Raw genomic sequence first — 20,391 nt, 5'->3', positions numbered from 1 at the left:
ATAGAAGAACTAAAATGACCTGCAACTAGGATATACAACCACGTGCTAGGGCTTCAGGGAGGAAAAAAAAAGAGGAAGATTGCCAACAGATTTTAGCTCAGGGCCTATCTTCCTCACCAAACAAAAGCATACATTAAAAAAAAGAAATGAGGTAAAGAAGAGACTTAAAAAAAACTTTAGCATAACATTGATATAAGTAACACATTAAAATACATTAAAAATACAATACAGGAGCTGGCCCTGTGGCCAGGTGGTTAAGGTTCTGTGCACTCCACTTCTGCAGCCTGGCTTCATGGGTTTGGATCCCGGGTGTGAATCCCGGGTGCAGACCTGCTCCACTCATCAGCCGTGCTGTGGAGGCATCCCACATACAAAGTAGGAGACGATTGCCACAGATGTTAGCTCAGGGCTAATCTTCCTCAAGCAAAAAAAGAGAAAGATTGGCAACAGATGTTAGCTCAGGGTGAATCTACCTGACATTAAAAAAACAAAAACCTACATTAAATATTTGAAATAATTATAGATGTAAAATTTGTTGTTAGAAGACATTTTATGGGTGTTTAAATTTTACTGTCACATTTTCAAAGTTTCTCCCAGTGAATTATTTTTATAGTTTCCTTTACAAGGTAGTTCAGGTATATTTTTAAATTGTAAAAAGGGAAGAGAGAAGTGCATTTAAATTGTAAAAAGAGAAGAGAGAAGTGATACAATGATACATTTTTTGTTTATGGATCTATTTTCATTTCTTAAAGTATGGCTTGATTTTATTTTCCTAGAATTCTTTTGCAGCTTTATGGTACCTGTCTGTTTAGTTCTGTGTAATTTTGCAGTTCCTCTTACTAGAAAGAAATAAGTGAGGAGGTTAGCATTCCATTTGTTCCATGTGATTTGAGCTCCCTTTTAACTGAAATATTTTTCCCATGTAATAAAGAGTTGAGAAGTGGTTCGTAAAATATTATGATTTTGAAAATGTCAGCGTACTAGGTTTAGTTATAATGACTTGTTTGGCATGAGCCTTTGTAGTAAAGTCTTTGGAGGCTGTGTAAATAGTTTTATATCCGTGTGATAATCTCTGAAGAACTAGAACTTAAATTAAGGAATGTGTCCTGTCTTTCTAGCTTTGAATTATGATTACATCATGCCTATTTTACAGTGAAGAATGTTCAGAGACCAATAGGTTTCCCCTGTATGTAAGATATGAATATCGTATTGGAATTTAGTGTTAAAATTAAAATTACCGAATGGTTAAAATGTCATTTGCTCTTTGTCCTTTGGTTGTGGTTTTAAGGGAAAGCGTGGTTTAAAGGGGAAAACCATAAAAAGGTAAATCCACCCCCCCCCCCAAAAATCTTTAAAATTCAAAAATTTATTAGTAGGCCTTTCCTGGAAGAAATGGAAATGGCCAACATGTGTATGAAAGAATGTTTACCCTCATAACTAAGAAAAGGATACATAGACTTAAATAACATTTTTTGACTATCAGATTGGCAAGTTTTCGTTGATAGTATCCCGTGGTGATAAGGGGACAGAGGAAATGGCATTCTCGTGTGTGGTGGTAGAGCGGGTTCTTACGTTCACGTAGACACTGAGACTCTCACGACTGCCGTGAGCCACGTCTGGCCCCAGTTGCTCAGAAGGATGGAGAGAACCAGGAAAGGCATCCTGCAGGCAGGACAGCCTCAAGCGCTGGCTCCTCACGGGGAGCCTTCAGGACACTCCACACAGCTGTGCACACAACCTTCTGAAAGCTGTTCTCTTTGGTACCCTAGGGGATAACTCAGGGGCTAAGGAAGGAGGCTCATCTTGGTGGATGTGGGAGCCTCCCTGGCTCAGAGCCTCAGCCCCCAGGAGCCAGGATCTGTGTAACTGCTCCACAGCATGGCTTCCCAGTGCCCTGCAGGGCACGTGCTGGTTGTGAGTCCCTGATAAATATGGAACAGAAACTATGGCTTAGTGGTAAAGTGAGAAAAGTCACATAAGCATATAGTCTCATCTTCTTTGTTGGAATTTAGATGCCAGCCTTCAGCTCCTTTTGTCAGGTTATGGGTAGGTCAGTGGGTACCATCACTGCTTCCTAAGGGATTTTTAAAAAAATATATACAATTTCCTCTCCACCTTCCACGTAGTAGTATGCCTGCCTCATGGCTTATCTTTAACATCATTCCATCCACTAATAGTCTTGCCACTCTACTTGTTGGTTCAAAAAATGTGAAACAAATGTTTCCTCAAGGAGTGTATGGTATTTGGAGGCATATATAGGGATGAAAAGTAAAATATGTTTTGAACTGTACTTTCAACAAAATAAGAATTGTGTGAGGAATATTCAAAGAAATGTTTATCGCATTGGTTACCTGCTGTTTTGTATGAGTTGTGTCTCTTACTTGCCCTGCAAATAGATGACAGAGAGTTGGTTGACCCTATGGCAGTGCTGTGTGCTACAGAAGACCAGTCTTTGGGACTTCAACTGGGATGCTAGTCCTGGTCCCACCAGGGGCTGTGTTATCTTGGAACTCAGTTTCGTCATCTGTGAAGTGAATGGATTAGATGAGATAATCTCTTAAGATCTTTCTCAACTGAAAAAGCCCTTAAGATTTATGTAATTTCTAACTTTAACGTTTATGATGATAAAGTTGCTGATAGTTTTGTGTTTTCTCTTTCAGTTTATATCTGTTCAAACTAGGAATAGCACCCCAGATCCAAGATTTGTTGGGCAAAGTAGACTTCACAGGTACTACTCTTTATCTTTGTAGTCTTTTTACAATGTAGTTCTTAAGAAAATGTACCAGTATCTCTTTCATTCTGATATTGCTTCCTTTTATCCCTCTATATTGATCAAAGGAGAAAACCTAGTATCCTGTTTGTACTCGACCTGACTTCCTTTTCCCCACATTTCCAAAATGAAGAACTGAGGCTGGCTTCTTCCTAGGGTTCTTGTTTAGAAGTGGCCCCACCTTTTTGATGAAGACATTTCTTGATGCAAGTATGCTCATTCCTGACTCCATCTCTGTGGCTTTCTTTGATTTTTGTTGTTGTTGTTGTTTTCAGAGGAGGAAATCAGTAATATGAGAAAGGAACTTGAGAAATACGGAATACAGATGCCATCTTTCAGCAAAATAGGTGGTATTCTGGCTAATGAACTGTCTGTGGATGAAGCTGCGTGTAAGTCTACTTAAAATCTGAACTTGCCATTGACATCAGACTTGCCTGTACTTGACTTTGGTGATGAGAAATAGAATATTTATAAGATACTTTAGGCACCCTAAAAGTTTTTATTATACGTATCATAGATCGTTAATTTGAGCATAGCAGAACATAACCAAGTACTTGATTTTGGACTTTAGATACCCACTTGTGCAATGTGAATTAAGAAGTTCCAGAAATATCTTCATCCTCCAAAACATTTCTCTGCTTTCTGCATCCTTAGCTGTCAGTGGTGGGTTAGGTACTCTGCTCTGAGTCTTTCAGGGCTGTGGGTTAAACTGCAGACGTCTCTTGGAAACGTGTACTTTAGAAGTGTCTGTGTCACCCTTTGAACCCCCACTGGTTGCCATAGTGCTTAGTTCATTTCAGCCATTCAGTGCAAGTTGAATAAATAATAGGGGTTACATAACAGATGCTGAGACAGGACCCGAGACAGACGGGCAGGTGGAGAGGTTGTCGAGGGTGCTCTGTGATGTGTCTGAGGTCTCTTTTGGCATGCTTGCTGGAAGCCAGAGAAGAAAGTAAAACTGCATAAGTGTCAGTGCAACTGTCCATATTATCTTCTGTTGATAAAAATCTTTTTTTCTCTTTACTTTTCAGTGCATGCTGCAGTTATAGCCATTAATGAAGCTATTGAGAAAGGAATCGCAGAGCAGACCATCGTAACGCTAAGAAACCCAAATGCAGTTTTAACTTTAGTGGATGATGACCTGGCACAGGACTATCAGAAGGAACTCTGGGAAGCCAAAAAGAGAAAAGAGGAAAATGCAAGACTGAAGGTATTTAATTAGATTCTCAGTAATAAATGTGGTTATGAGTTGCTGGTTTGAAAAAGCCTTAATGTGAAAGGTGATAGTTTGGGTTTCTTTTTTTTTGCTGAGGAAGATTTACCCTGAGCTAACATCCATGCCAATCTGCCTATAGTTTTTAAGTATGTGGGCCACCAGCACAGCATGGCCACTAGTAGAGCGGTTTTGGTCCACGCCAGGAACCAAACCTGGGCCACCGAAGCGGAGCCCACCAAACTTAACCACTAGGCCACAGGGCCGGCCCCAAAAGTGATACTTTTAAATCATCTGGCTGTGGTCTTCATAGCCATAGGCAGTTGGTTTGGGTGAAATGTACAGGTTGAAGAAGACCAGGCACTATGTAAGGAAATTAGATTTCCTTGTACGATGACTATTACAGGTTCAAGAATTGACGGCCGTGTCGTAAACCTAACTCCTTCCCTGGGAGGTGTAGCAGTGGCAGCTGAAGCTCTTCCCTTGGCAGGCGTCACCAGCAGACCCTCTGTTATCCAGCTTACCTTTAGATCTGTTAGTACAGGTTAACAATTCCATGTGGTGAGGTTTAGAGGGGATATTTTGAATCCCGTCTCCTCGTATTTTCCCAAGAGTTTACCCTCAGACTTGAGGAGGTTTCCCTCCTCAGCAAGGCAGCGGCTCCTGATCCTACGTCACACGTCCTGCCTCCCTGTCTAGCATCCTTGAAGACTTGTCTGCACTCAGACCTTCCACTTCCTCCCTGCTTTCGTCTCCTGAAGTTCTGGCCATGTCAGCTTCAGCTCCGTTACCAAAAGTAACCGCTTTGTCTCACCGCCTGCTCTCCCTGGCGGCTTCCACCTCCCTGCCCCGCCTGCCTTGGGATCTCTGCTCCCCCAGCTTGCGCGCTTCTTAGCCGCATGGTTCTCCTCTGCATCTCTCAGTGTCTCTTTCTCCTCCTCCTCCTAAATACGGGGATGCTTCAAGGTCTGGCATTGGATCATTCTGTCTCTGTCTTCCTCAATCAGGCTCATCCACTTGTTGAAGAAATCTGCTGTCAGCTTGATACCAGGCCCCTCTAATGCTCCTCCAGATAGCTTCATCTCTGTCCCACAGGCCTTGCCCCCACCATGTCAGAAGGGTACTCATCTCTGCCCTTCTCGCACGCCTGCCCTTTGCTGGCCTCCCTTTGGAATGACTCCCACATTGTTTCAGAACTCTGTTTATGTCCCCCGTGTCCTCTCCATCACTGCATCCTACTGTCTGCTCCTGCCAGGCTTACATCCATCACCTACCTTCTAGTCTCACTGCTTTTGTCCCAGCCCTGCCCCTCCTCACCTGTCTCAGGACTCTTTCAGCACCTTCCTCATGGGTCTCCCTGCTTCCTGTCATTCTCCAAGCCAACCCCTCTCCGAGCTAGAGATTCCAAAATTAATCTTTGACTACAGATCTGATGTTATCCCACCAGAAACCTCCCCTGATTCCCTACTGCCGACTGAGTTCAGTACAGGTCCTTTACTTGGCCTAAAAGGCCTGTAGGGTACCCAGCTGACCTCCCCATCCTTTTGGCTAACCCAGGACACACACTCCATGCTGTAGCCCGGCGTGCTGAGCTTTCCTGCCTTTGCCATCAAACCCTGCTCCCTCTTCTCTTCCCTCAACGCTGCTCTCTTCCTCCAGGGCCTCCTCAATTGTTGTCTCTTTAGAACTTTGTTTCTAACTGATACGTACTTCTCCTATAGAATCTATTCTATGTATATTTATTATTTGTGTTCTTGATTTTATTAGATCGAATCAAATGGAATTTCCAGAATTGAATTGGTTTTGATCTACAAAAAAAGCACTATCAAGTGGGCCAAGCTGATGTTTTCCACATTAGACAATTACGCCTTTTCAGAGAGTCGCTGGGTCTGTTGCCGGGTGTGTCTAAGCCAAGGGCCCTGCACAGAGCAGGTGCTCCTAAATGCCGGCATTGACTTCAAATGAAAACTCATGAATGGTTTTTATCACTCTTTGCATTTTTGCTTTGGAATATTGATCTTGGAAACATTTTATTTAACCTCAGGATTCAATGAAGACTTTGTTTTGCAGAATAACTGTATTTCAGAAGAAGAAAGAGACGCATATGAAGAACTGTTGACACAAGCAGAAATCCAAGGCAACATCAATAAAGTCAACAGTAAGTAAGAGCACGTATGACAGGAATGGACACTTCTATAAGACACAGACTTTCCTGGTCAGAATCTTAGCAAAGCTCTCAAGTTTTGTATCCTTGTAAAACTGCTTTACACAATGGAAAATCCACTGAATGTCAATGTCACTCTAAATTATGCTGCATCATCTGACGTTTCCCACAGGACTTTTTTGGTGAGCTCGCCCCACTTCATGCAAAGTATGTTGAAGCCAGTTTAACTGTACCTTCCTGTTTCGTCACAGGTCTGGTGTATGTTGTATTTTGAACCTATCCTTTATTGGGCTAATACTGAAGGTTACTTAGTCAAAGATTATGACTTGAAGATTGTCATTCCTTGCCTATGATTACGTGGTGGCATGCCATTGGAATTGTAGAAGATACTGTTGACACCTCCGCTCTTTAGACTTCCCAATCGTCAGTCTGCAGTTGGGGAGGCTTGTTTTCTTATAGCTCGTGTGGCTTTAGTGCAAGTGTGCGGGACCCGACAGGCTGATGGAACCGCAGGGCAGCGGGCTTGACTCCCACGTCCTTGAGACTCTGTGGTGCTGCACAGTTCACTTCTTCTTGGTGCCCAGTTCAGTTGTGTGACTACGAAGAACACAAAACTCGGGTTATTGAAATAAGCTCGTGCAATTAAATACGTTAATCTCTTTATTAGCCTTTTCCCCCCTCTCTAATAAAATTTATTTTTACTTGAGGCAGGAAGGCATCCTATTTGACATTTATAGGTCAACCTCAATAACCCATATATACCAAAAAAACTAATACATGAAAGACTATTTAGCCTATTTAATAAAGCATGTGAACCATTTGCCAAAGTTAAACTTAGAGTGACCTCTAATTACCAATTATCGCAGCCCTAAACCCTGCCCTTGATTTGACCTCCTAGGTGAGCTTTGAACGTTCTTCACTGCTCTTACCTTCAAAGAAATGCACCCTATAGGTGTTACCCGGAGGTTTGCTCCTAACTTGCAGGTGGAGAGCATCCTAAAGGCTTCGAGCAGTAATCATGGAGGCCGGGAGAAAACGGATGTGAGCATCTTGGGGTCAACCACTGAGTAGGTCTGACAGTTTACCGCACACAACTGCTGAGAGCTCAGGGGTAACTTTTTCAAGGGAACATGTTAAGGTTTTGGGATACGTGTTCCTATCCTTTTATTCTTAGTAAATGTTGAACATTTTGGTGATGATACATGAAGCACCATGTCCAGTTTCTCTTTCTGCTCTATTTGGAAGCTGAGAATATCATTATGCTTGACAGAAACGAATTACAGGAAGAAATTAATCTTGCCAGTGAGACATCTGAGGTCCAGAAGCTTCGTGAGGGAATGGTGCCACAAGCCTTTTGCCATCCTTTATTTTTGAAATGTTTATAACCACTAACACAGATTTCTTTTTCATGTTAAATAACGTGCCTTGTATAAATGTTTTCATACTTTTCTCAATGACGTAATTTCCTGACTACAAATTTAATGCCAAATTGGCTGTGCTTTTTTTTTCCATTTTTAAATAAAAAGCGTGAGATGATTAGCACTAATGCATAACTAGCTCAAATTATGAAGGGCTTTGCAGTTTATAATGGCTTTAAATGGGGAGAACATGATTATTCTGAAGTTTTTGATCTCTCGTCATCTGAAAATTTATAGTCTGGTAGAACTAAAAGTAGCTTTGAAAAAGCCCTATAAAACATATTTTAGTCAGTGACATGACAATGAGGCAATTGTATGCTTTCAAATTCATAAGAATAGCTACTTGACGAGCTTTCCCCCAACCACGTAGGTTATTCTCTTAAAATGTTAAGGTGTCTACATTTGCAGCAGCCATAGTAACGGAATAAGTGACAGCTTCCATGGTAATGTCACTGGATCTGTTGGCAGAGGCTTCAGCTTTGTACGAAGGGCAATCATTTAACTGTTGGGTTTGGCACATGCGTTCCATTCGTTACATGACGTGTTCTGTTAGGATCAGTACTGGAAATTGTGTTAAGTGCAGAGTATAAAAGAGTGATTAAGCTTACTTTTTTTTTTTTAGAAGAAATGGTTCATTAAGAGTGTTTTAAGGATATGATTTTTCTGGAAATATTTTACCATCCAGTTGTGCAAACGGATATAATAGAGTTTTCAAAGGTGAATAAAGGTCCTCTCCAGAGAAATCAGAGATACAGCTGAAAGGCCTTAGGAAACTTTAGGAGAAAAGCACACGTCACCAACAGCCACTGATCTTCCTTTCTAGAATTCTTTCACTTGTCATATTAATTCTAAGAACAGAAAAAAGTGTTTGGGTTCTTAGGGTCCTTCAGAATCCGTGTACGTTTTTGAGGATGTGGCATGAAGGATTGCGTTCATTGTGTTTCCTGCTATTTGAATGATGTCTCTTAGGAGAAAGGATATTGAGCTTTGCTCCTGGTGAATGCAATTAGAGAAGATAAATTGTCATCTGTTAAAAAGGTTAGAAGAATCTTAGCTGCAGTCTAGTCATGTATTAGGGAGACAGATTAACCCTTGAAAAGCTCTAGAAATCTATAGGTGTGTATTATTTCTACGACCCTGAAGCCTTGTTTGTAGGGCAGAATCCTGCGGTTCTGTCCAGTGTGCTGTTGCCTGGTGGCAGAGGTCGTCACTCTCTCTTCCATTTGGTCAGCAATTCCATTTCTGTTTTCTGAAAACTAGGCTGAGTCTACTGTCCCAGGCATCTTCAGTTTTGCGTTTTGGTCACTAAAATCCAGGTCTTCATAATCTGAATACTGCAGCTGGTAGAGACATCACAGAGCTTATGGTTGGGTCAGATCATGGAAACCAAGGCATTTCTGTAATAAGGGCTATTTGGGTTTTTTTTTAGGTTAAATGTTACTAGCACAGACTTATTTAATCATACAAATTTTGGTTGTAATATTTTTAAAACATCTGAAGTTATTTTTTCTTAAGAATCACACTTCACAGAACACGAGCGTTGAAGGGAGGATGTTCTGGGAACTCGCCGTCACTGTTAAGCAGCATGGTGACTGAGCGCCTCCTGGGGTTCCCCCAGTGCTGATTCAGAGGAAGGGTCAGCAGTAGGGTGAGACTTGCTTCTGGTCCTCACGGAGCTTCAGTCTCCTTGGGGAGGCAAAACTTAGACACAAGGAGTGTTACAACTCTAAAGACTGTGAGGATTCGCAAGGTGTGAAATCCTCAGGGACTGGAACAGTGTGAAGGCTTCATGGAAGAGGAGGGACCAGAACTGGACGGGAGGATTTTGTGGGGAAGTGATGCTAGGCAGGGAGATCTCGTAACTCCAGCTCCGTCATTACGGAGGTGCTTTCAGAGACCACTCCAAGGGTTGGATGGACTTCTGATAACGGAGCTGCCATTTCCAAGGCTTCGCCTGCCTTCCAGCTGCAGCTTTTCAGAGTTATTGGAGAGGGACTGCTTAGGTTCTAATCCTTGGAAAGATGGGCTGGTTGGGTGGGGCTGCAGTGGGAAAAGCAGACGTTCTGATGGACTGTGACCCCATACCCACCCCCCACCCGCCCAGGGCTGGCCGCTGTGGACCACATCAATGCTGTCATTCGGGAAGGCGACCCCGAGAACACACTGCTTGCACTGAAGAAACCGGAGGCCCAGCTGCCTGCTGTTTACCCCTTTGCTGCTTCCATGTATCAGAACGAGCTCTCCCACCTCCAGAAACAGAACGCCATGGTGAGTCAGAGAAGACTCCACGTGCGGGCGTGGGAATTCTGGCCCCAGGCAGTGAGGAAGGCTGGTGAGGAGAGGTGCGTGGGGGTGTGGCAGCTTTAACCTGTGCCACTCCTTGCTCTCATTGGCCTTCCTGTGCAATCCCGTGGCCACCTTCCTCTTTAACTGCCGCTTTTCATCTGCATGAAGATTCTAGAGCATAGTTAGGAAATGCAGGAGGCGCCATACAAATACACACTAAACACAGGTTGTTCTGATTCTCTGTGTGGTTTTTGAAGAACTTTGGATAATTTTTTAACTCTACTGAAATGTTTTCTTATAATAGGTAATGTTTTTTGGTGTAGAAAAATAAGCTCTGAATCTGCAACCCAGAACATTAGCACCAGGGCTTTGATTTTTGTAAATTTATGCTCCTTAATATGGTAATAATATTAAATAGTAATATTCATGTACGAGTACGGTAATTAAGAGCATGTATACTAGCACAGGATTAAGCCAAACAAGGGAACAGAATGAAAAGTACTATAAACAGAGCCAAGAATTTAATATATGACAGAGGTAGTATTTCAGAAAGTGGAGAAAGGAAATCTTACAAGTGTACTGGGAGGCTTTAGGGAGAAGAGGAAGAAAAAAAAAGATTTACAACAGATGTTAGCCTAGGGCCAATCTTTAAAAATAAATAAAAATAAATTGAAAAAAAGCCTCTGTAAATGTTTGCATGAATTAAAAATAAATAAAAGCGTATACACTAAAGGGCTTGAGTGGTAGGATTTATTTTCTTATTCTTGCTTCTTAAGACTTCCTATGTTTTCTAAATAGAAATACACTATTTCATAAGAAAAGCAAAGTTAGTTTCTTGAATTGCACTTAGGTCCTCTCACGAGAATCCCCCATTTCTCTAGCTTTGAAGCCCAAGTCTGCTCACTCTCCAGCACAGTCGTTCTTCCTCACTAGTCAGTAGGCAGACTTGGTTTCCAGCCCCATCTCTTTATTTTTCCTTATCCTTTCTGCCGTACACCGTGTTAGATATTTGTGGACAGTTCACCAGAACCAGCTGAGGAGGTGAGTCTCAAATGATTCTGTTCTGCTCTTTGCTTGTAATATCATACCTTCCTTATGTGTTAAAGTTGTAGCTAATGCAAGATATTGGGGTAAAATTTACTTACATGCTCCCTAAAATAACTCCTCTTTCCATTTGCTTTGGGAGGCAAAATTATGCTTTGTTACTTTAAAATCAATTTGCTGTGGGATTTCTGTGGTTACATATAATGTCCTAAATGTAAAGACACATATCAACCTTTTTTGGTAATTTGTTTCATGCTGCCTTTAAAAGTTCCTTCAATCTTTTGGAAGGAATAACCATTTTGAAGTTGGGTCAAGTCAGCATAAAATGGTTAAATGGAAGAGAACGTTGAAGGGGGAGGGTGTTCTGAAATCTAAGATGTGTCTTTTAAATCTGCCAAATCCAGATTTATAAATCATGTAAATCTGGAGATCCTTACGTGATTTACCAAAAGATATACCTCACATTACTTCAAATATCTAGACCTTATGGCACATTTTTAAATTTCTACGCAATTATAAAAATGTTACTTAGACTAACTTGTTTGGAACTAGAATCAATATTCTTGGCTTAAAAACTTTGATTTACTTTTCTGGGGTTATAACTTTTAGGTGAAATTCTCCTCTCTTTTCTTTACCCGTAATTCGAGCTGAAAATCACCAGCTATGCTAAAATCGTACCTCACACTGTCAGACAGTGACAACATGATTTAATCCTTGACTTAATTATTTAGTAAGACCAAGGCTATAAGCAGCCAATAGAGCTGGGTGTAGGAATCGGCTATGGGGGTATACCCGATGTTTGTAGAATCATAACTGTGGTTGTAATTAACTCAGTCCCCAAAATGGTCCTCTAAGGAAAAACCAGAAGCTATTTACCTGTTCTTTAAAGCCAATGAAAAATAGGTGGCCAATGAGCTGTCTTTCTCCTGGGTTCTCAAAATCTTTACTTGTCATTGTTCTGTGAAATGTGCATTCTAAACCCCGTCACATACATGAGGTGTGTGATCTGGGGAACTTATCTTGCTGTATGTTTTCCGACAGAACTACTTGGCCCATGAGGAGCTCTTGATTGCGGTGGAAATGCTGTCTGCTGTGGCTTTGCTAAACCAGGCCTTGGAAAGCAACGATCTGCTGTCTGTGCAAAATCAGCTCAGAAGCCCAACAATAGGCCTCAACAACCTGGACGAGACATATGGAGAACGGTAAGGAAACACTTTCCAAACCTCCTTTCAAGGCAGAAATGGGTGTTTGGCAGATCTCACAAATTAAGGATTTGTTCCTTACGGAAGAAATCCATACTTCCACGCTTGTTTTCTTGAAAGCTAGTTGACTTTGTCTTTCATTACAGTATTCCTTTTAGGCATACAAAAAGTATAAAAATGATCATCCCGTGGCAATTACTGACTGGCTTTGTCATTAGCAAAGATTATTTGATAGGCTAAAAATTCAAGAACTGTACAAAAGATACCTTCCCTTGGGCTTCTTTAGGAGACAACAGAATGTAGAAGTGTTGGAAGCCACTTAAGAATCATCCAGTCCAATTCTCTTATTTTACCCATGAGGAAACTGAATCTGTATTTATGGACCCAAAGTTTGGCGACTGGCCCCAAACCCCATTCTTCTTTTTAAACCAAAGGTATCCTGAGACCACAGTAGATCACGGCAGGGAGCAATCTCACTTTAGTATCTTTCATTGCGTGTTCCTGAAATATGCTGCTAGGTAGTACAATTGATAGTATTATATAACACTATGGCAGATCTAGAGAGAGAATTAAGGGGCCAGAATAAGGAACCCAGTTAGAGATTCCATGAGGCGAAAGCCCAAGTTAAAATGAGTGATTTTCTATCCTGGATTCTTGTGACCACCAGGGGGCAGTGTCTGCATAGAGCTTGACAAAAGCTCTCTTCAGATACCATCGTGGAACTGCTCACCTAGGTGGGTGGGTAATTCTCTTGGGTCATGTACAACTGTACTGGAAAAATAAAGACTTCGTAGATTTTAAAAAATGGTGTTTGACTACTTGTCCCTGTGGAGAATGGCCCAAAAGTAGTAGGACAGTGGGTTTTCCTTGTTTTTAGTCTTCCTGGAGAAATTGATACTCTTGTGCTACTTAAATTTGGCCACCTGGTTCATATAACTCCTCAGAGTCTATTCCCAAGGTGATTTATTTCTACCTCCATATCCCTATTAATGGCACCATCCTTTCCTCCAAGCTTGAGAAGCCTCAGGTTTGACTTGAGTTCTCCTCTGCCCTCCACCAGGCACCCTGTGCTGTCAACAGCCGGCCTACCCGTCTCCCCGCCAGCAGCCAGTCTGCATGCGTTACACCTCTAAAATGTTTCTGTTTCCTGGTGACCGCCTCATTTAGGCTTTTCACCTTTGCTTCTGTAATAGCCTCCAGAGTGGTCCTCCTACGTCTTTTCTGTCCTCATTCATTCTTACCTAACCAGGCCTTGTTGCTGGCTCTCAGTGCTGGCGAGGAAACAGAGCTGGTCCCTGCCGTATGAAGCCTATGGGGCCCTGATGGGGTGTCTTGATGAGATCATTGTCAAGACTGTCCCACAGATTAGCATCCCTGCCCACTGCCTTCTAAATGATGGTAACCCTCCCTCCAAATCACCATTTTGATTATCAAAATTCCTCTCCTCCTCCACCCCAATTTACAAATAACACATCAAGGCAGTGGTCCCACACCCAATCTGAGAACCACCTTTATACGCATGGTTTTTAACTGGGGCCTACAGATACAGCCTCAGAGTTCAAGTATTCTGTATAAGAAACTTTTAGAACTTGCGTTTGTTTTAATAATCTTTTTAAAATTTAAGCACTTCGTGGCACATGGATGACCCCACACTGGCATGAGATTTCAGGGCCCCTCTGGTTCTTGTGCTCACACTTGCATTGGCCCCGTGTGGTCCTCTGCAGCCTCAGCATTCCACTTTCAGCATCAGCTTTGTAACCTGGGTTATTGGAAGCCCAGGTTTGTAGGTTTCCAAGTTTAAGAAACACTGCTGTGTCTGGCCCATCCCTGTAATTGTACAAGTTCTTCATAGCACAAGGGTGCTGGGCAGGGCCACCTTGATGAATTCTTACAAAGTCTCAACCTATTTACCACGGCTTCTACCCTTGGGGCCCTGTTTTCCCAGAAAGACTGTTTTGTCTAATTCTCACAGAAGTGACATAGAGTTGGCATTGGCTCTGGGCACACACTGTTCCCAGATTAATTGTTCTGAAATGTAGCTATGTTTATCATGCTATTTGTTGCCTGTTCTCATCTGAATTAAGAACAGACTCCTCACTCTGTGGTTCTGAAGTTAGCTCCAGCTACATCCCTTCTCGTATTTTGCACTCCAGCGGGCTGGAGCCGAACCCACTGTGTACTCTCTGGCCTCTCTGCTGCTGTGCATGCTCCTCTCACTGCCCGGAACATGGTACCTGTCACCCACCTCTGCCCGGCTCAGTGTTAGAGCTTCTAAGCCCTGCCCACTGTAGATTATTCTTCCATGAATTATTTCCATCCTTCTCCCCACCCCAGCTAATGTCATCTATTCTGAGAATACCGTGATGTAGTTAGAGGAACAAAAAATACCTGAGTTAGACTCTTTCTAGCCAAGCCCTTCCAAGCACAAGAACAAACACAACAAAAACACCTACTCTGCGTCTGCAGAACAGTTTTGAGGATTAAGTGCTTGGTTCAGCACCTGCCCACACCAGGGAGGTGTGCACCATTAAGGCTTTCCTTCCTCCTCCCTTCCTGAGAACCCCGTCACTTCTACTCTCGTGAACTCTCTCTGCTTTCATGGCCTTTCCTGTACTCTGCTTTTGTACCTTTTTTGCATTGTTGCCTTCTCATCCACTAGACAGAAAGCTCCTTGAAGGCCAGGCTGCACCTTGCTCGTCCTAAAATCCCTGTGGTGCTGCCTCGGGCTTTGCACAGAGTTAGCACTTGATAAACATCTGCTGGACTGAACTGGAGTCTCAATCTTCTCAAAGCTTCCTCAGTCTGTGACAAATATCGTCTTCCGAGTCTGTCCATAAGAGATGGTGAGGAGAGCTCTGAGAGCAGTGGGAGGAGGATGCAGACCTGTTTGAGTCAAGTACAGACTATTTTCCAAAGGTGACACCTTTGGTCCTAGAAACTAATGCATGGGAAAGCCTGTGGAGCTCTGTTATGTTGCTCCTAAAATCTTTTCCCTTTGACTAGTGTTTGTTCATTTCTAAAGAAATGATGGGTGATTGTGGTTTTTTCCCCCACATTCGCCCTTAAGCTTTCTCATTTTATTCCCATGGGTCATCATTCAGATGTGAAGTGTGTGACATGCCTGTGAGGATTTGGCGCTTTATTATAGAATGGGCCCCATCCATAAGGGATGCTAACCAATGCAAGTTGCCATTTATCCATAGTGTTATTGTGGTCAGAATTCTTTATTATATATTCCTAGTATAACAGGGTATTGTCTTAGACTCCTGGTAACTCCTGGTAAGGGGGAAATCTCACGCGTGGCATTTACCAATTTCAGGCCTGCATTGGGTGATGCCTCTTTCAGCCACAGATGATGAATCCTTCACACCACTCAGTATTTTGAATGATGTTTTTCTCTCTCAAGCTACTCTCTGTGGAAGACACCTCCATGCCACCTTGAAGCATGCAGAACTTTGAGAAAATTTGTGACACTGGGAAAACAGCTTTAGGCTCAGTGTGATATTACTTCTTTTAACTTCTGCTGTTAGCAGATCCACAAGTGTAGTCAGAAATCAGACTGCGAGGTGAAGCAGCAGAGGATTGGTCCTTACTTCCCTGATGTCAAGACGCAAAAGCAAACTAAACTATCAAGTTTCTTTACTTGGGGCTGGAATAGCTCGTGTTAGCTTATGGCTGTGACATTGGTTCTGTGATTTTTATATGGGAAAAGTGATTATCGAGAAATGAAAGTTTCTTAGTAATATATCGTGATGGATCATTTTTTTTCCCTAAAATTTCCCAAGACAAGAAAAATAATTGGAGTGGTTGACCGAAACTCTGTTTTCCAGAGGGCTGTGCAGAGTGAGGAGGGTTAAGGGTCAGAAGAGAGGTGGTGAGTGGTGGCAGTGAGTGGACACAGAAGAGAGGTGGTGAGTGGCTGCCGTGAAGCCTTAGGAGAAGTGGGCAAGTGAGGGGGAATTTAAGGGTATCTGATTCAGCATGCACCACCTCTTCAAGAAAACAGGGAAGATGGGTGTTATTCATCAAGGCTTCTGGAACTGCCTTTGCATTTTATTTGACTTCTCAGTGGGCATATTAGGCCTCAAGGTAACCCAGCTATGTTAGGGTTACAGTCGAAAAGTTCTCTCCAAGCTCAGATTTTGGAAGGAACAAGAAAAATAGTAAAAAGGACCCTTGATGGAAAGGCTGAGAACCACGGTAATTCTGAATTTTATCACATGACAGTCATCTGGAGACTGAGCAGAACCAAGACATGCAAAGAGAAGCAAAGTTAGTAACTGAAGAGAAAGGTGATTTCACAGGGCTGAGAGCCCTGGGCTTTTATGCTTGAGTTAGGTACAAGGTTGGATTTGGAGGAACTCTAATTAAACAGCATTTGTACATAGAGATATTTTTAAGGAAAAAAACACAATCAGTATAAGTGGGTTTGCTGTATGTTGACAAAGCTCCACAAGACAATTTCACTTGCTCTTCTGCTCTCTGACCTCATAACATCTGTATTCGGCCACGTGTGTCAAGTTTAAGATGCATGACATGAACAAAGAATGACAGTCTCTGACCGGTGCCATGGTCTTTTCTCGTCCACAGTTACGCAAATGCACTACTCTCCCTCAAACTGGAAGTCCTCTCCCAAGGGCAAGATAACTTGAGCTGGAATGAAATTCAGAATTGTATTGATGTGGTTAATATTGAAATTCAAGAAGAAAATGACCGTAAGTATGGAATGCTTTCCTTCTCTAGGATCGTGGGAGAATAGGGTGTCTGGACAACTTAGTTCTCTAGATGAGGGCTGCACATTTTTGCCCGTGGAGCCCTACGAGAGCTCACTCCCCTAATATGTATGTAATTGTTGCTTTATGATCACAAATCATGGTGATTTGCTGTGATTCTAGAAATTACGAGCTACCAGCATGAAAGTGGACAATCCCAAAAAGTTCTGCTCTGAAACCTGCTTAGTCAAATGTCAGCTTGCTGCCTTATCATTTGCCTCTTGCTTATAAAATAAGAGTGAAGAATGAGGAGCTGTGTAACTCAGCAATCAGTATATTCTTTGCTTTTCTGTACATAAGTTACCGAGTTCAAGCTGCCTTTTCCACCATAAAAACAAACAAGCCAACGCCATCTTCTTTGGCTTTCTCCAAGCAATTTCACACTAGGTTAGGATTGCTGATGTCATTGACTTTCCTTCTACACTCAAGCTTTGACTTATTTTTCTAACTCCCTTGCACTAACTTTGCTGATAGAATAGGCAGATACTTCTCTCAGAAGTTTATGATGTTTTGTTCTAGTATGCTTTGGCAAGATCTTAAATTTAGTCTTCTAATGCTATATCTCACTTTGTGATACTAAAATCACTGTTGAGATAAAACATATGACTTTGTTAGTTAGCAAATTGCATTTGCATAGAAGAAAACTTTCTTCTCTCTCTTCACTATTTCCTGTGTGCAACATCAAGGCCGGCTTTGGTTTTTTGTTAAGCATCTTCTCACTCTAGGCCCCTAACAGAGTCCAGGTGTGCTACCTTGACACCGTGGACCATACATGCCACAGTTACTGTGACCCCTAAACACCTTTTCAATTTTGTCCTTTCCAAGTTGTGTACAGATCTAAACTTCTGCTTTCTGTGGCCCCTGCATTTCCTTTCAGTGAGGCCTTTTGGAACCCCTGCCATCAGACAGCTTACACACAGCCCACTCAGCTCTTTTCTGACATGTTGGCTTGGGAGTTCGTGGTTCCTGCCAGATGTTAATTAAGAGGGAAGCACGAATTTGAGCAGATGTTGAACATCATCTGGGGGAGAAAATGCTGGTGTGTGTCTTGTAGCAAAGCTCAGTCCCCCAGGCCTCCACTCTGCTGCCTTCCTCCTTTGACCCCCAGCTCCACACTCAGTCTCCAACAGCAATGCTTTGGGTGCTTGGCTAATGCCACTCAAGGGTGAGACTCCTCTCTTTGGGTGGGCAAAACAAGGAGTCATGTTCCTTCTGTGTTTTGTAACATTTTCCCAGTCCTTTGGCAGTCCCCACAGTCCAGGTCTATTTTGGTGATTTCTGTATGAGCCACTTACACATGTGAAGGTGCGTTAGTTCTTGGCGCTGAACAATTGTAGTTTTACTCTCATTCTTGACATTGTTTAAAACTGGTAGGGGAGTGCCATTTTTGCCCCAGGATATCAAATAGAGCCTTTGCTTTGGCCAGGAAAGAAAAACAAGTAACATTTGTATCAATTAAAAAGAAACTGGTCTTTTGTAGGTGGACGTTTTTAAGCAAAAGCCTGGTATGGCATTTATCTAGGTAACTGTGCTGTAAGTTAATTCTGCATGGGATATATCACAAGGCCATTATCACATTTCTTTTAAGCATCCTGTCCTGAAGGGCTTATGCCATAGCCAGAACAATTGTTTGAGACTAATATTTCCTTTCTAGAGTTTGGGGAATTTAATACAGAAGATTTAATTCCTCTGTGTCTTGGTTTGTTTTGTTGTTTTGTCAAAATGAGGTATTTTTGTTTAAAGTTCATGAAGCATTGAGTTTGATATCATATGTTTAAGTAATGGCTTTAAAAGGTCAATTTAAAAAAATACACCATCATGAACAGGCATGAGTTGCACAATATAGTAATCATCTGGAAGAACTGAGAATTTTTCCTGGACATCTTGAAAGCGCATTGCTCTCCCCACCCCACTCCTGCCATGCATTCCAAGGTCTAATCCTATGTGTGTATCGTGATGTGGGTAAGGTATGCAGCTAAGGGGAAATGATAAATGTGGAAGGTGAATTTCATGGAGCAGTTGCCAAACGCGTTTTCTCAGGCTTGGATGCTCTGTTGATTTCTTGCTGGAATGTTCACTTTTCTCAGAGCCATAGAAGAGCATTATTTCAAGCATGTAGCTTATACAGGGAAGTTTTCTTCCTTTGAATTATTGCTTTTTAAATTTTGTAGGTACTATTCCCTGTAGATTACCTCATCTGCTGTCTCAAATACACAGCCTCTAAGAGAGTGCTCACTCTCTTATTGAACTAGAATGTTATAGCATCACCCTGTGACTTACAGAAGTGGGCCATGGACTGAGAGTCCACAGTCTTTGCTCAAATGGGACTTCCCCTTTACTTACAAACAGAGGAAGTGATGCAGATGCACCCAGGGGTCTTCTGGGTAGGTTTGTCAGCTCCTATGAGGTCATTTACTATGACCTCAGCAGCTTGTGTTCTTAGAAACATATCAAAAACTTAAGCAGATGATTTCAGTCGTGTCAGCTGGCATGCACTCAGTCCCAGGTGATTGGCCATTAGGAACACACGTTCTCTTTCTCAGACTTAATTCTGTTAAGAGCGTTTTTGGATGGGGTGTTTAAAAGTCTGCCCAGGGGAGCGTCCAGAGAATGACATGAAATATTCCGTGCTCTCCAGTTTATGAATACTACAGGGTAAAATGATGATACCTTTTATGTGGGTGGTACCCAGACTTTCCCGAGTTCTTTCAGTGTTTTTGGAGATGATGTAACTTGCGTGTTAGAGAAGTACTTTTTCTTTTTCTTCAAACATATTTAAGTATTATAATCTGGAATAATTTCTAAGCATTTTAGGTAAATCTTGTCATTCTTAGCAAGGTGGTATTTATGGGGTGATTTACTCAGGAGATACTTAGTTAAATATTGTACCTTAATTTGAATGTCACGATGAAGATGCTTCTTGAAAATTAGAAGTACTTATTCTATTTCATAGCATATCCTGTTTGTAAAGTGACTTGTGATTACTTTAATGAAAAATAACTGACAAAATAATGTTTGGCTTTAAGAATGTTTATTTTCTAAGCTTGCTGCTTGTTAATGTTTAGTTTCTTTACTGGGTCTTGTCCGTCAGCACTAACCTGGGAAGCAAAAGCCCCCTGTGAGTTAGTGTGTATGTATGTGCGTGTATGCGTGTACATATATAAGCGTATATTCATGTATATGCGCATATGCGTACAGACGCTACAGTATTTCATGACTATTTGATAGTTTATTTTTGGTAATAAGGTGTTATTGAGAAGTGGGCTCCAAATAGACCTCTTTTGCTTGAGTTTCAAAGACTTTTCCAATTCCGTAGCTTGGCTTCTGTGCTCTTTGTTCCAGGATCTTATCGTCTATGTCCTAAGATCCTGTGGTGTGGTAGAGATGGTAAGAGGTAAAACTGGTGGATATGCTTTTTCATCCTTTGGTACATCCATGAATTAGGGCTCCAGATGTTATTTGACCAGTTGGCATTATAGAAAACAATTTTTGATATTAATTAGTGATACTTGAACATAAAAA

General features: G+C 42.0%; 1 protein-coding gene across 5 annotated transcripts in view; it reads left to right on the top strand.

The window, feature by feature from the left end:
* IQGAP2 (IQ motif containing GTPase activating protein 2) overlaps window positions 1–20,391 on the top strand; it is a 267,741-nt gene that overhangs the window by 150,095 nt on the left and 97,255 nt on the right. For all 5 annotated transcript variants that reach the window (XM_070517917.1, XM_070517918.1, XM_070517919.1 and 2 more), the window contains 7 exons: window positions 2,661–2,728; window positions 3,046–3,159; window positions 3,802–3,980; window positions 6,054–6,141; window positions 9,670–9,833; window positions 11,937–12,097; window positions 16,688–16,812. In XM_070517917.1, coding sequence (XP_070374018.1) covers window positions 2,661–2,728; window positions 3,046–3,159; window positions 3,802–3,980; window positions 6,054–6,141; window positions 9,670–9,833; window positions 11,937–12,097; window positions 16,688–16,812 — 899 coding nt within the window. The remainder of the gene's footprint in view (window positions 1–2,660; window positions 2,729–3,045; window positions 3,160–3,801; window positions 3,981–6,053; window positions 6,142–9,669; window positions 9,834–11,936; window positions 12,098–16,687; window positions 16,813–20,391) is intronic.

Source organism: Equus asinus, chromosome 9 (assembly GCF_041296235.1).
Source record: "Equus asinus isolate D_3611 breed Donkey chromosome 9, EquAss-T2T_v2, whole genome shotgun sequence".
Lineage (NCBI taxonomy): Eukaryota > Metazoa > Chordata > Mammalia > Perissodactyla > Equidae > Equus > Equus asinus.
Note: the sequence above shows the minus strand (reverse complement) of the source record. Positions and strands in the feature narration are given on the sequence as shown.